At 41.9% G+C, this 16,159-nt stretch overlaps 1 protein-coding gene across 4 annotated transcripts in view; it reads right to left on the reverse strand.

Annotated features, from left to right (window-relative positions):
• The window catches only part of LOC126251475 (venom carboxylesterase-6-like), a 196,256-nt gene that overhangs the window by 78,237 nt on the left and 101,860 nt on the right, over nucleotides 1-16,159 (reverse strand). Inside the window, exon 10 of one of the 4 annotated variants that reach the window (XM_049951915.1) lies at nucleotides 15,614-16,092. The exons of the other annotated variants lie outside the window; for them this stretch is intronic. Coding sequence (XP_049807872.1) covers nucleotides 15,906-16,092 — 187 coding nt within the window. The 3' untranslated portion in view covers nucleotides 15,614-15,905. Of the gene's footprint in view, nucleotides 1-15,613; nucleotides 16,093-16,159 lie in introns of those variants that run through there. 4 annotated transcript variants of the gene reach the window in all.

Raw genomic sequence — 16,159 nt, forward strand, 5'->3', positions numbered from 1 at the left:
GATCGCGACCAGCGCGGGTCAGTAAAGAAGTGTCATTACCGGTTACACCTGTCGTGGGGAGGGGGGGGGGGCGCTCTCGAGTGCCCTCAGTTCCTGCGGGGTGATCAGCATGTGAACACGGCAGAGACCATTTTGTTTGTATTGGCACGTCTTGCTGGATGTGCGAACCTGACGCGAACTGTGAATCGTTAACCGATCCTCCAACCAGGATGTCGGGACCGATTCCCTTGGCTGTATGAAATGCTTGGCCTGCTGGAAAGTTGTACAGTGGCAAGTTGCACTGGGTGATGCTGGTGTTTAATCACATGATGAGAATGTGTACAATATAAATCGTTAACCGATCCTCCAACCAGGTATGATGTCGGGACCGGTTCCCTTGGCTGTATGAAATGCTAGACCTGCTAGAAAGTTGTACAGTGGCAAGTTGCACCGTGTGATGCTGGTGTTTAATCACGTGATGAGAATGTGTACAATATAAACTTTGCCCATCTATAGGGTTGGGTTGCTTTGGGGGAAGAGACTAAACTGCGAGGTCATCGGTCTCATCGGATTAGGGAAGGAAGTCGGCCATGTCAGTTAAAAGGAAACATCCCGGCATTTGCTTGAAGCGATTTGGGGAAATCATGGAAAACGTAATTCAGGATGGCCGGACGCGGGATTGAACCGGTGTCCTCCCGAATGTGAGTCCACTGTGCTAACCAGTGCGCCACCTCGCCAATCTATCGGCAGTTGTCGTTAAGAGACTAGCGTTATCTGGCTTTAGTTCAGAACATGAGCAGTGGCACTTGCTCCTAAGATTCACTTATATCTGTACATATTTTGTGGCGCCCTGTTACTTAAACTGAAGTTCTGTCACATTTAACGTGGCGGCCGACTGAAATAATTGGTGAAAGTCTTAACTTGATATTTAAACTGTAGCAGAGTGTTAGGTACTGTTACTGTTTTAAGAGTGTGTGGCCTTCAGGTTATTCCATTAATTATTTCTTGCCTTGATCTTATCTAGTAAATTTTGAGAACTTCACGCAACTTGCTAATTAATGGTATTTTTTACTGTTTAAATCATTATACATTTTGTGGGTCATTACCCTGTGGTCAATATAAATGCGTTAAAGGAGCTATTTCTATTATCTTAAATGATTGTGCTTTTTGGGGGTCATTGTATATGCATATTTCGAAAGTATGATTCTATAGCTCACTTTGTGATTGGGTATTGACTTTGATGCTTGGGTTTTTGAGTTATTCAATAAAATTGGTTACTTGTGGAATGTTGTTACGCACACCTTTAGAACCTGGCACCACCGCTCCCTCTACATAAATGCTATCTTTTTATGTTGAATTAGACCGATGCGAGGCTTTTAGCACAGAACCCAACTCGAAAAACAGTTTTTTACCGCGTTAGTATGTTATTGGGAAAAATATTAATTTCATTTATTAAGTTCCGTTTAGGCATAATATAAAAATCAGTACTATATTATTACTAGTACCAAGGGTTGATTAATTTTGTGATCAATATGCTCTTTCGAATTTTTATATTTTAATTTCAGAGTTCATCGGAATTAAGGATTCAGCTCATGAACTAGCTGGTTCCTTAGGTTTTTTCAGTTAGTATTCGACCACATCTGAGTAAATCAGAGCGGCTGTCACTGATGACGTAAGTAGAGCACCGTTAAAAACGTTTTTAGCAGTGACTTGGAGTTGGTTCAAACCATATTTACAGATGCTGTGTTGTTATGTCTTCAGTCAGGAGACTCCCGTGGTACAGCACGCTACGCTAGCAATCCATGAAGCCTCCTCACCTCTGACTAACCACTGTCAACTAAATAAACTTTATCCTGATTACTAGAGTCATGTATTGGTCTCCCTCTAAATTTTTTATCCCTCATACAACCCTCCATTAATAAACTGAAGATTCATTGATGGTTCAGGATCTATCAACCGATAATTCTTTTTTAACTGTGTCATAAATTTCTTTCTTCTCCAGTTCGATTCAGTAGCTCCTCATTGGTTGTTGGATCTACTCATATATTCTTCAGCATTCTTCCGTACCACCATATTTCAAAAACTTTGATGTTTTATCGTCTGAACTGTTTATCTTTCGCATTTAACTTCCATAAAGATTACAGTTTTTGATAAATACTTTCAGAAAACACATCAAAGCACATTAGGATATATTGGATGTTAACAAATTCGTCTTTTCCGGAAATACTTTTCTTGCTATTGCCAGTCTGCGCTCTGTCATCTTTTCTACTTAGGACACCATCAGATACTTTGCCGTCCAAAAAGCAAAATTCATATCCTAGTTTCAGTGCCACGTTTGCTAATCTAATTTCTTAGCATCTCCTGATTTAATTTCACTACATTACATTACCCTTTTTTTTTTACTTTTCTTGATGTTAACCTGATAATCTCCTTTCAAGAAACTATACATTTCCTTCAACTACTCTTCCAAGTTCACTACCATCTCTGAAAGAATTACAACGTCATCGGCAAAGTGTAGAGTTTTTTATGTTTTACGAAATCACGGCTTGGCTCTTGTATGTCTTTCTTTTAATAATATACACGCAGTGCAACTGCAAGTGACTACGTTAATGTTTACGCTATAGTTGGGGTAACAATGTGAGTTTATTGAACATGACGGCCAACTACTGAACAGTCAGCATGCTCAGGGGTTAGCATCGATGGATGGTGTGCTGCGGATCACCATTTCAAACCCGACAACCAACTATTACTTGTTATTTAGTATCCATCATTTCTGGAAGTTTCTTTGAAATGTATTATGTTCGTAATGTTTGTAGATACATTCTACCGAAAATGAGACCTTTTTTTCTTTTTTTTGCGTTTTTATTTTATTCATCAGTCTCCTGATGCTTTAATGAGGTCCTTCACGAATTCCTCGCCTGCTACTTCTCATTACTTTCGTCTTTCTTCGATTTACGCTCAATCCGTATTCTGAACTCTTTAGACTGTTTATTTCAGTCAACACAACCTGCAATTCTTCCGTTTCACTGAGGATAGCAGTGTCATCAGCGAATCTTATTAGTGTTATGCTTTCACTCTAAATTTTAATCCCACTCATGAGCCTTTCTTTTGTTTCCCTCATTGCTTCTACAATGTACAGATTTAAGGGCAGGGGCGAAAGACTGCACTTCTGCCTTACATTTGCATACCACGTGCGAAATATGTTGCGATTAGGGTTAGTAGGAAAGAAGTAATAAATTACATCGTCATGCATGAAGCCTCTGTTTTTCTCGCGTCTCATTGTTAATGACTTAATTTGTTCTGAACTTTGATAGGTGGGTGGTTCTTACCACAAAAGCGAATGTTGCCTGACAAAAAGGGAGATGAGTATCAAGTTTGGTCGAAATCGGCCCAATGGTTTAGGAAGAGACGTGGAAAATATACACATATACACATACATACATTCATTTTTATAATACGAGGGTTGAATGAAAAGTAATTTCTCCTCCTTCGTTAATGGGTTTGGATGGGAATAGTTTAATAAATCAAATGCAGAAATAATCCTTAGAATGTGATCTTTAATTACCAACATTCACTTTCCCATATAATTACCAGCCAACTGGATGTAATTCCGCAACGATGAACAAGTTTTCTCAAGCCGTCACGGAAGAAGTCGACACTCTGTTTCCGCAACCACAGTCTCACAGTTCTCTCAACGTTTTCATCAAAAGCATAATGATGTTCCCACAGATCGTCTTTCATTATCGGCAACAGAGGGATGTCAGACGGTGCTAAATCTGGACCTTATGAAGGATGCCGTACGGTGGTGAGATTCAGTCTTCGAATTTCTACTATGGTGGCACGTGAAGTGTGAGGTTTGTCATTGTCATGCTGCAGGAAAACATTTCCCTTTTCCTTTCGGACCCTTGTTAGCCGTCGTTTCTGAGATCGCAACGTTGTGATGTAATGCTCTGAATTTACTGTTGTTCCACAATGAAAGAAATCGACATGGATAACACCATCCAGAGCACTGTGACTATGATTTTTCCAGCTGAGGGCTGCGTCTTGAATTTCTTTTTCTGGGGCGAGTCTTTGTGTCGATATTCCATTGACTGACGTTTCGTCTCCAGGTCGTAATGGTGTACCCACGTTTCGTCTCCTATCACAATTGAATGGAGAAAGGCGTCATCTTCATTCTCGTAACGCGAGAGGAGTTCCTGGCAAATTTCATGTCTGTGCGCTTTCATTTCAGGAGTCAGCATCCGAGGTACCCAACGTCCACATATCTCCCGATAGCCAAGCAAAGCAATAATGTGACCGACACGTTCTTGTGAAATGCATATTGTGCTTGCAGTTTCTCTGTGAGTGATACGACGATCGTCCTGAATGAGTCTGTCATATTTTGGTTGTGGAACTCGTGGTTGCTGTCACAGAACGTCCAACTCTTTGTTTGTCATGCAGGTCAGATGTTCCCGGCTCAACATCTTTAAACTTACTCCCCCAACGACGCATAGTACTCACATCAACACAATCACCATAAACTGCTTTCACTCTCTGATGAATCTCCTTTGGGGTGACACCTTCTGCTGTCAAGAATTCAATGAGTGCACTTTGCTTAAGTCGCATTGACCAACCACCTGCGCAGGGTTCCATACTTTACACTGTAACAACACAGAAGTTCAGTGCTAAGGCTTCCCGCCATTGGAGCTGTACAGAAGAGGCTACGAAACAAGCCAGTACCTGCCGCATACCAATGCTGCCAACTGCTGAAGAGTTACGAAGGTGGAGGCATTACTTTTCAGTCAACTCTCGTATGAATGGATTACGCATCAGCTAAAGTCTTATTATTTCAAATCCAACAAAATTTCGAGCATGCACAACTAGCCTTTCATTGCATCACCTGAGAATTTGGAAGCCATAGAAAACGCACTTCTTCGGTCATGTAGAGAGCATTGCAGAAATGTATTACGTGGTAAGCTCAACAGTTTTGTAGATATACACTCCTCGAAATTGAAATAAGAACACCGTGAATTCATTGTCAAAGGAAGGGGAAACTTTATTGACACATTCCTGGGGTCAGATACATCACATGATCACACAGACAGAACCACAGGCACATAGACACAGGCAACAGAGCATGCACAATGTCGGCACTAGTACAGTGTATATCCACCTTTCGCAGCAATGCAGGCTGCTATTCTCCCATGGAGACGATCGTAGAGATGCTGGATGTAGTCCTGTGGAACGGCTTGCCATGCCATTTCCACCTGGCGCCTCAGTTGGACCAGCGTTCGTGCTGGACGTGCAGACCGCGTGAGACGACGCTTCATCCAGTCCCAAACATGCTCAATGGGGGACAGATCCGGAGATCTTGCTGGCCAGGGTAGTTGACTTACACCTTCTAGAGCACGTTGGGTGGCACGGGATACATGCGGACGTGCATTGTCCTGTTGGAACAGCAAGTTCCCTTGCCGGTCTAGGAATGGTAGAACGATGGGTTCGATGACGGTTTGGATGTACCGTGCACTATTCAGTGTCCCCTCGACGATCACCAGTGGTGTACGGCCAGTGTAGGAGATCGCTCCCCACACCATGATGCCGGGTGTTGGCCCTGTGTGCCTCGGTCGTATGCAGTCCTGATTGTGGCGCTCACCTGCACGGCGCCAAACACGCATACGACCATCATTGGCACCAAGGCAGAAGCGACTCTCATCGCTGAAGACGACACGTCTCCATTCGTCCCTCCATTCACGCCTGTCGCGACACCACTGGAGGCGGGCTGCACGATGTTGGGGCGTGAGCGGAAGACGGCTTAACGGTGTGCGGGACCGTAGCCCAGCTTCATGGAGACGGTTGCGAATGGTCCTCGCCGATACCCCAGGAGCAACAGTGTCCCTAATTTGCTGGGAAGTGGCGGTGCGGTCCCCTACGGCACTGCGTAGGATCCTACGGTCTTGGCGTGCATCCGTGCGTCGCTGCGGTCCGGTCCCAGGTCGACGGGCACGTGCACCTTCCGCCGACCACTGGCGACAACATCGATGTACTGTGGAGACCTCACGCCCCACGTGTTGAGCAATTCGGCGGTACGTCCACCCGGCCTCCCGCATGCCCACTATACGCCCTCGCTCAAAGTCCGTCAACTGCACATACGGTTCACGTCCACACTGTCGCGGCATGCTACCAGTGTTAAAGACTGCGATGGAGCTCCGTATGCCACGGCAAACTGGCTGACACTGACGGCGGCGGTGTACAAATGCTGCGCAGCTAGCGCCATTCGACGGCCAACACCGCGGTTCCTGGTGTGTCCGCTGTGCCGTGCGTGTGATCATTGCTTGTACAGCCCTCTCGCAGTGTCCGGAGCAAGTATGGTGGGTCTGACACACCGGTGTCAATGTGTTCTTTTTTCCATTTCCAGGAGTGTAGATGGAAAAGTTCACTCAGGATATGAAATAATGACTTGCTACGCTGGAGTGAAGCTAAGTATAACCTTTATCGTGAAACTGAATGCATTTCACCTGTATTGACCAAAACATGAAAGGTTGCCAGAAAAGAAGAAAAATCGTCAAAGTATGATTATTAGCTATAAACCCTGTAGAGACGTACAGTACAAGCTTGTTTCGTCAGTCCATTAAAACGTCATGCGTATTGAGAAACCTCTGATTTCATGCTCAGAGATTGCGAACTAGAGGTAAAAAGCGACGCTGCCATGTACCATCTGTAAGCAAACAGACACCCAAAATTGACGTATACAGAGGACCTCAAAGGCGCAATTCCAGTGAGCAGAAGAGTCCAGGGAGCAAAAGAATTCCAGAGCTAGAGCTGCTCTAGGCCAAGGAGCCTCGCACGACCGGTAGCCTGTAGCAGATACTACGTGAGTTGAACTTGTACCTATATACCTTGTACCTATGTCAGAATGTCATTTTCATTGTGACAAGTAAGTAGAGCGTCGAAGCATTTGAGATTTGATGCTACAGAAGAACGGTGAAAATTAGGTAGACTGATAAGGTAAGTAATGAAGAAGTTCTCCGGAGAACCGTTATATAATGTGAGAAACAATGAGACGAAGAAAGCAGGATGGTAGGACATCAGTTAAGACATCACGGAATAATTTCCGTAGTACTAGACGGAAATGCAGAAGGTTAAACTTGTGGAGGAAGACAGACATTGGAATATATCCAGAAAATAATTTTGTTGCTTCCGATGCAAAACTGACCGTTAATTATAACGCTCACACCCTCCTAAAGAGGATGGAACATTCAAATTGCGTCGCGATTGAATACATGACTCTCCAGGCGACTTCTCTCCGAGTGACTAATGTAGCCACGGTTTCCGGATGGAACGTTTCTTCTGGGGATCAATGAGGACGTAGGTTGCAAGTGTGATGTAGAGTATGGCACAGGGGAGGGATTCGTGGTGGGCCGCATCAGTCTAGACAGAAGATTGACGACTAATAACAAAAAAGTATCAGAATCTTAAAAATGTTATAGGCTAGAGAGCCTTTTATTTTTATAACTTTCTGGAGCATCTGATAAGCTTCATGTACGTTTTACACTTACTGAAGGTATAAATTAAAGTCTGTGATCTTCTGGTTGTTCACTGGAAACATGTGAAGAAGCACTAAAAGGCAGACCAGTAAGGCAACGCAGAGTCTCATTTCCTTATCATCACCATGTCTACCACCTTACTCTAAAGTCCGAGTCATTCTGTACTGTCTCCAAACACCCGATAAGTCTCGGCTTGACCCCGTTGTCGTTTTCCTCTTTTACACAGCGGCTCGTGTACCATCAAGCGAATGACCAGAAGTCCCATGTCATCTCTGATCTGAGGGTGAGCTTCTAAGCATGTTGCAGCTCACGTCCTGTTACGACACACCGGTTTTCCCTGAGCTTTCTTTTGAACTGAGCCATGATCATAACCATCCTACGATAGCTGACGTTAAAGACATTTGCTTCAATCAATGAATCAACTTACCGCAGGCGATAAACGACAAACCAGTCCGTATCTAGCCTTGTCTAGTTGAATTTCAACGAGAATTACGGTCACTATCGTACTGTGTCTAAATTACTGGCCGTATTTCCAGTGGGAGTAGATGTGGTGTTCTTGTGCAAATGTTTTTGTGCTTTCCCTCCATTCCCTATTTCATCCCCTGCCGTCTGGTAGATTTGATGTGTAGCTCATAACTATGTTTTGCGGATAAAATACAATTTTTTAATAATTTTTTCTGCTTAGCAGATACAGAACTATTTCCTTGTTATTTAAAAACAGCGTTTGCTTCGGAAAATTCAATTTCATAGTTTGTTTAAATGTTCAGTTTTCTTACAACTGATACGACCTATACTTTTTATCTTACAGTTATTAGACAGCACTATATACTATTTTTAGCAGTGCCAAAACGTCGTCGCACTTGTCTCCGTATCACTGTTTCTTAGGTGTAACACAGTGGCAGCTACGGTGAAGTCTTGGACACTCGTAATGTTCGTGCAGCCTATGATTATACCTTAACTGATTTCCAGGAACTCAAAACACACGGGACGTACAGTGCCTGATAAAATTAATGGTCACACTTGTTAGGACTTGATGAATCTCTTTGAGCTACATCTACTTTGATTACTCTGCTTTTCACAATAAAGTGACTGGCAGAGGGCTCAAACTGTCTCTCTACCGTTCCACTCTCAAACTGTGAGCGGGACAAACGAGAACTTAAATTTTTCTGTGCGAGCCCTGATTTCTCTTATTTTATCGTGATGATCATTTCTCCCTATGTAGGTGGGTGCCAACAGAATGTTTTCACAATCGGAGGAGGAAACTGGTGATTGAAATTTCATGAGAAGATCCCGTCGCAACGAAAAACGCCTTTGTTTTAATAATAGCCGCTCCAGTTCACGTATAATGTCTGTGACACTATCTCCCCTATTACGCGATAATGCAAAACGAGCCTCCCTTCTTTGTAATTTTTCGATGTCATCGGTCAGTCCCACCTGATGCGGATCCCCCATCGCACAGCAACACTCCAGAATAGGGCGGACAAGCGTGGTGTAAGTAGTCTCTTTAGTAGACCTGTTGCACGTTCTAAGTGTTCTGCCAATGAATCACAGTCTTTAGTTTGCTCTACCTGCAACATTATCTATGTGATCGTTCCAATTTAGGTTATTTGAAATTGTAATCCCTAAGTATTTAATTGAATTTACAGCCTTCAGATTTGTGTGACTTATTGCATAATAGAAATTTTGTGGGTTTCTTTTAGTACTCATGTGAATCACACTTTTCTTTATTCAACGTCAATTGCCACTTTTCGCACCATGCAGATATCTTATCTAAATCATTTTCAATTCGTTTTGGTCATCTGATGACTTTACAAGACGGTAAGTAACAGCATCATCTGCAAACAATCTAAGAGGGCTACTGAGATTTTCTCCTATGTCGGTAATATAGATCAGGAACAATAGAGGGCCTATAACATTTCCTTGGGGAACGCCGGATATTAATTCTGTTTTGCTCGATGACTTTCCGTCTATTACTACGAACTGTGACCTTTCTGACAGGAAATCACGAATCCAGTCGCGATATTCCATAGGCATGCAGTTTGATTAGAAGAGGCTTGTGAGGAACCGTGTCGAAAGCCTTCTGGAAATCTAAACATATGGAATCTATTTCACATCCCCTGTCGATAGCACTCACTACTTCATGAGTATAAAGAGCTACTTGCGTTTCGCAAGAACGATATTTTCTGAATCCGTACTGACTATGTGTCAATAAATCGTTTTCTTCGAGGTACTTCATAATGTTCGAATACAGTACATGTTCCAAAACCCTACTGCAAATCGACGTTAGTGATATGGGCCTGTAATTCAGTGGATTATTCCTACATTCCTTTTTGGGTATTGAAGTGACTTGAGCAATTTTCCATTCTTTAGGTACGGACCTTTCTGTGAACGAGCGGTTGTACATAATTACTAAATATGGAGCTATTGTATCAGCATACTCTGAGAGGAACCTGACTGTTATACAATCTGGACCAGAAGCCTTGCATTTATTAAGTGATTTAAGCTGCTTTGTGACACCGAGGATATCTCCTTCTATGATTCTCATCTTGGCAGTTTTTCTTGGTTAGAGTTCAGCAATATTTACTTCGTCTTCTTTGGTGAAGAAGTCTCCGAAAACCGTGTTTAATGACTCTGCTTTAGTAGCACTGTCATCAGTGACTTCACCGATGTTATCGCTCAGTGAAGGTGTTGATTGCGTCTTGCCAATGTGTGCTTTATGTATGACCAGAATCTCTTTGGGATTTCTGCCAGATTTCGAGACAGAGTTTCGTTATGGAAATTATTAAAAGCGTCTACCATTGAAGTACGCGCTATATCTGGAACTTCCGTAATACTTTGCCAGTCTTGGGGATTTTGCGTTCTTTTAAATCTGGCACGCTTTTTTTGCTGCTTCTGCAACAGCGATCTGACCAGTTTTGTGCACCATGGGGGATCAGTACCATCGCTTAGTAATTGATGTGGTTTATGTCTCTCAATTGCTGTCGATACTATCTCTTTGAAATCATTCCACAAGTTTTCTAGGCTTACATGACCAGATCGGAAGGAGTGAAGACTGTCTCTTAAAACGGCTTTAAGAGGATTTTTATCAGCTTTTTTAACAAATATACTTCGAGTTTCTTTTTGAATGTTGTAGGCTAGCCCTTTTACTGCATGTGTACCCATTATATTTTTGTTAGTGACGATATCCACGGCTCTGTACAAGGATTATGCACGAGGAGTTCGCACTGGAACCTAGGCTATGTAATTACGTGTTATTATTCATGTTCTGCGTTTAGTGTAACTATCAGTAGTTACAAAATACACCATGAAGTTTCTCACAAAATATTGTCCACCATTATTAGTTTCATGGAGAATCACTTCCTTAAAATCTCTAATGATGAAATATAAAAGGATTTCATCAAGAACAAGTCAGTTTTCTTAGCGTGAATATGTGTAATCAGAGTAGGTGTCTTTCAGTGAGCATAGAAAGTGTAATTTTTATATTATTTTGGAAGCATTTTGTTTGTTCAACATCTACTATTTAAAATGTGTAGCAGATATAAGTTTTACCATTAGGAGACTAGTTTAGCTATATTATGCAGACGGTTTCAATTTTACTAAACTAATTTGACATTTAAATTTACGTTATATATTCGACATTACCATGGTATTTTCTTCAACACACTATTTGGCGACAGAGCTTAATACTGTGGTTTGGCATTATTTTGCTTTAGTTGATATTAGAAAGATTTCTCTCACTGGAGTGCATTATTCAGTTTTACTGTCATTTTACTGTCAGTGTTCCTGTTTGTGCTGCTTGGTGAACGTCCATTGTATTAGTAACATTGTACCACAGATTTCTTGTTACCTACTAGGAACTTACTTCCTTTGAGGGATTTCATCATCCCTTATCTGAAAACATTTAATTCTACGTTCTGGATCTGCCACTTACGTTTGCTGGTTATGAAAATCTCAGAGGTTTCCTAGTAACTATATTTTTGGCGTAGTGAACCTGTATTAACACTTATTGTACAAGAGTTGGAAATAAGTGGATTCATGCTGCTCGTCACGTGAACGATGAGAACTTGTACCTTTCCCTCTCACTTTAAACCTCCATTGCAACGCCACCCGGTCACTGTACAGAGCAGTGGAACGACAAAACTTGTAAAGATAGCATTCTAAGCAATTATAGTACCACCTACAGCTAACTTTTATAAGTAGGCTAAGAGGTTGCACTATAGAGGTTGTCTATCCTCACGATATGCTTACAAAAAATCTCTTCCTGACATGCTAAAAGTATGCATACCATACAGAACTGAGGTGATTAACCATGTGGTGGTTACTGGAAGTTGCAGAAGAGCTTTTGTCCGGACTGCACGCTCTCTACAATGCCAGCACACTCCTGCAGACTAGATGTTGAATGTCAAAGAAGGCAACTAGTAGGTAGGCCCACTTCCGAAATTTCCTAGAAAAGCAGACTTCTGAGAAGAAAAGGTGAGATACGTAATAGTTGCACTCACTTGTCAAGCGCATCTTAGAAAATCACAGTTTGACAAGAACCGCAGAAAGACGCTAAATTATGAAGAAGGAAATTATTCTTATCCAGGACTCAGTGCAAATCTTTGCAGCTCAAATAAAAAAGCAACAAGTGGGCGTTATTTTACGAAGGACCATATATCATCATTCGCATTCCACACCCAGGTTAATATTTACTCATAAATCTAGAATAAAAAAAATACAAGATTTGTACCCACTCAAATATTTGAAGAAGTTTCAACATACACAAAACCAGTAAATGAACATTATGAACGGTAAGTACGAGAATATTCGTTGCACTGATCGCCGAATGAACTAAAACGTGTGAAACACCACGTATCCTGACTTTATTTGGAATGAGCATTATATTTGCAACAAGTGTTTGTATTAGTGATAAGGATCTGAACTAGCTGGAACTGTATTTATTCGTTCGCATATGGACACACGTATTAATTTGATTTTCTATGTTTTTATGATGATAAGTATTTTTACTCGACGTTTTCTCTGTGTGCAAAGGTGTATCTGATTTACATATCGCTGAATACCAGCTATGTTTCAAATGTTGAAATGTGTGTGAAATCTTATGGGACGTAAGTGATAAGGTCATCAGTCCCTGAGCTTACACACTACTTAACCTAAATTATCCTAAGGACAAATACACGCCCATGCCCGAGGGAGGACTCGAACCTCCGCCGAGACCAGCCGCACAGTCCATGACTGCACCGCCGTAGACCTCTCGGCTAATCCCGCGCAGCCAGCTGTGTTTAATGCAATATGAAATTTAGGTCATGGAGAGAGTAAAAGATCGTCATAAACTTATAAAACTGATTGAAGAGTAAAATGCCAGAGAAATGTCTCGAGCCGGCCGCGGTGGTCTCGCGGTTCTAGGCGCGCAGTCCGGAACCGTGCGACTGCTACGGTCGCAGGTTCGAATCCTGCCTCGGGCATGGATGTGTGTGATGTCCTTAGGTTAGTTAGGTTTAAGTAGTTCTAAGTTCTAGGGGACTGATGACCACAGCAGTTGAGTCCCATAGTGCTCAGAGCCATTTGAACCATTAGAAATGTCTCGAAATAATAAGTGGAAACATTATACAGATACTCTGCGCTGTGTATCATGTATCAGCTAAACACAACACGAAGACACACATATATGTAACGTACTAACCTGTTCGCAAATTAAACGTCAGTAGTACATTCACACAAAGCACTACTAAGCGACATGAATGGCAGTGTACTGCTGACACGAAACTTGCAACTAGAAGTTATTTTTCCCATCTGTTTCTTTTGTGCTTGAATCGTTCCTAATATTAGGTCCTTCCTTATTTTGCACTCACGTACCTTAGGTGTAGACGTCCTGTAGTGACTGTCCTCTGACTTGACTTTTCTATAAGTAAATGAAAAATTAACTTCATGGTACATGAATTATAAACACAGATTATAAAATCATATTTTATATAAGGCTAAGTAAAACGTGTAAAAATATGTGACAGGTAAAAAAAAATGATCTGGACAGAGATTCTGTAAATCTAAAAGCCTATCGTAAATAAGCCTCTCTATTCTAGTGAAACCAAACTAATGATGTGTATGTAATAAACTGTGAACAATCGTGTTGTGTAATCCCGGTCCCTGGCAGGATGCCACTGGGACACTAGGACAACTAAGCAGCACATATGCTGGATACGAAGGTGTGGGAAAACTGAGGAAGCGGCTTCCTTCAAGACGGCGCGTGCTACCGAAGGAGTGTTGGTGGATTCCACTGCTCAGGATCTCAAAACGCGTCTCCAACGTCATCGCTTCCTGAGAGAACTTCGCATCACATAAGCACGATGTCCAACGTGTGTCTGAACTAAGGCGCTGGTGCACCTTCAGTAAAATGTGATTTTGGCCAAAAGGTTGTGCGACGCACGTTATCGAACATTCAAATGTACACACTTAGACATGTATGCGAAAACAAAACATGAACATGATAATATTCGTGCGATGTCATCAACTTTTGATCTTTGTAGATATGCAGTGAAGTATAATGATGGAAAGAAAGGAAGGAAACGAACTTTTAGCTTTGCCTGACTTGGGCAGTATTCAAGTCTATGCAGTTACCTAAAACCTAGCGAAAAGGAATAATTTCTGTTGTACACAGTGTGAACGATCTGAGCTCATGTTGCTATTTGTCAGTATCAAAGAAATGTATACTTAATATATTGCATATTTATTTATTTATATATTTTCTCTATGCACGTAGTAGTGAATGTTTTTAAAGAGCCTGGTAGCATGGCAGAAGTGTTTCATGAATCCAGAGCCTCAGCGTTGCTGCGTGAACGTGAGCGGACACTAGCGTGAAGCAATAAGAGAGTGAAGTGTACTTCGACCGCGGAGCGCAGTAAGGAAGATCGCACTGGCTGGCTTTTCGCCGCCCGGTAACGACGTGCAACCCACATTTGACGTCACTCCTCCACTTTTCCTGCGACATATTTTAGGTCACGTACACGAAGTAACATGTGTCTGATCTCTACTCTCACCCAGAGAACAATAGCGTTGCTCACATGTCATGCTGGCGTTTACATAGGAAAAAGCCACTGCCAGGAACTTGATAACTAATCAATCATCCATTTATTAGTCCGTTCTCGTCAAACATGTAAAAATGTATATACTAATTTTTTCTTTCCTGTGTGCTGAATGACTACTCACAGTAAAGCAACAAATTTCTTCGTATTCACCACTTTCTAAAAACTATTCTTTGTGTGTAAAATTTTGTGTAATGATTCCGGACCAAAGAAACCACATGTTAACGTTTACATAATCTGTACAAATAACCGAGGGCCGGCCGTGTTGGGCGAGCGGCTCTAGGCGCTTCAGTCCGGAACCGCGCTACTACTACGGTCACAGGTTCGAATCCTGCCTCGGGCATGGATGTGTGCGATGTCCTTAGGTTAGTTAGGTTTAAGTAGTTCTAAGTTCTAGGGGACTGATGACCTCAGATGTTAAGTCCCATAGTGCTCAGAGCCAAATAACCAAGGGCGCGGCCTTCATTTTCTTTAAGGGCAGCTAGGAGATGCCTGGCTGATCGCTTTTGTCTTTTGCCATCCTGATATTATCATCCTTTTCTGGGATAGACACCATATTTCGACGTGGCACCGATCCGCCATCGGCGTGACATTGTCATAGATTTTGGGTATCCCTTTTTAGTTTATTGTAAAATTTAAACCTACAGTCATTCGAAGAACAATTCAGAGAAGTTTGACTACTTACATAGCACAGAGCGATTACTAGACTGTGAGAAGAAATTTACATTTAAAAAGTTCAATCGGTCCACGTCTTTAGCTGCTCTTGTCCCAACACCAATCTAGTACAGTTCTTAAACAGCTTGAGTACTTATTTAGTGAGCGGAGGTGGAAGCCAACTCACATAGGGAAGGAGTGAGTGGAGGGGGAGAGGAAAAAGAGGGGAGGGTGGGAGGAAAGGGCGTTGCGCTTTTCACTTGTTTTACGCCATAGAGCTTCGTCACAAAAGTGAACAAGCTAAGCCAGAGTACCAATAAAACTTACATCTACTAGATACAAGCTGCAACATTATTCAAGCGTTCTAACAAACTTAAAAAGTGACAGCTTCGAAATCGTTTATTTTCTTTTGGTATATAATCACAAACTCTTCCACAACTAAAAACCTATACACACAATAGTGCCTTTTGCACTCAGAGTGGAACTTAATACTTAAAAATAATACAAATACTTTGAATACTCTTCCATGAACGTTTTCGTTCAATTCAAATAATTTTTTAGAAAGTAGAACTCTATTAACAATCGCTGAATATCGCATTTAGTGTTATGTGAACCGATATGTTTCGTAGTTTCTTAAGTAAACATTAATACACAATGCTCATTTGAACCAACTTTAGAGTTCTTCCTTGACAGCACTCGATTGTTTCGTCTCCCGGAGAGGCAGCGACCTCCAGAAATCTGTCCGCTTCTGGAAGAGACCTTTCTTCACTTCCAGCTGTTCTCCTATATTCAGGTACTCCAACTCATCATCTGAAGTTACCCGGGGCCAGAGCACAGGATCGCTGTCCGGTGTGGGATTTCTGAAAAGTTTGAAGAGCTTCATTGGTAAATAATGTTTTATAGTAGAGGGTGGTTCGAAGCTGTATC

The sequence above is a fragment of the Schistocerca nitens genome, chromosome 4, assembly GCF_023898315.1.
Source record: "Schistocerca nitens isolate TAMUIC-IGC-003100 chromosome 4, iqSchNite1.1, whole genome shotgun sequence".
NCBI classification, from domain to species: domain Eukaryota; kingdom Metazoa; phylum Arthropoda; class Insecta; order Orthoptera; family Acrididae; genus Schistocerca; species Schistocerca nitens.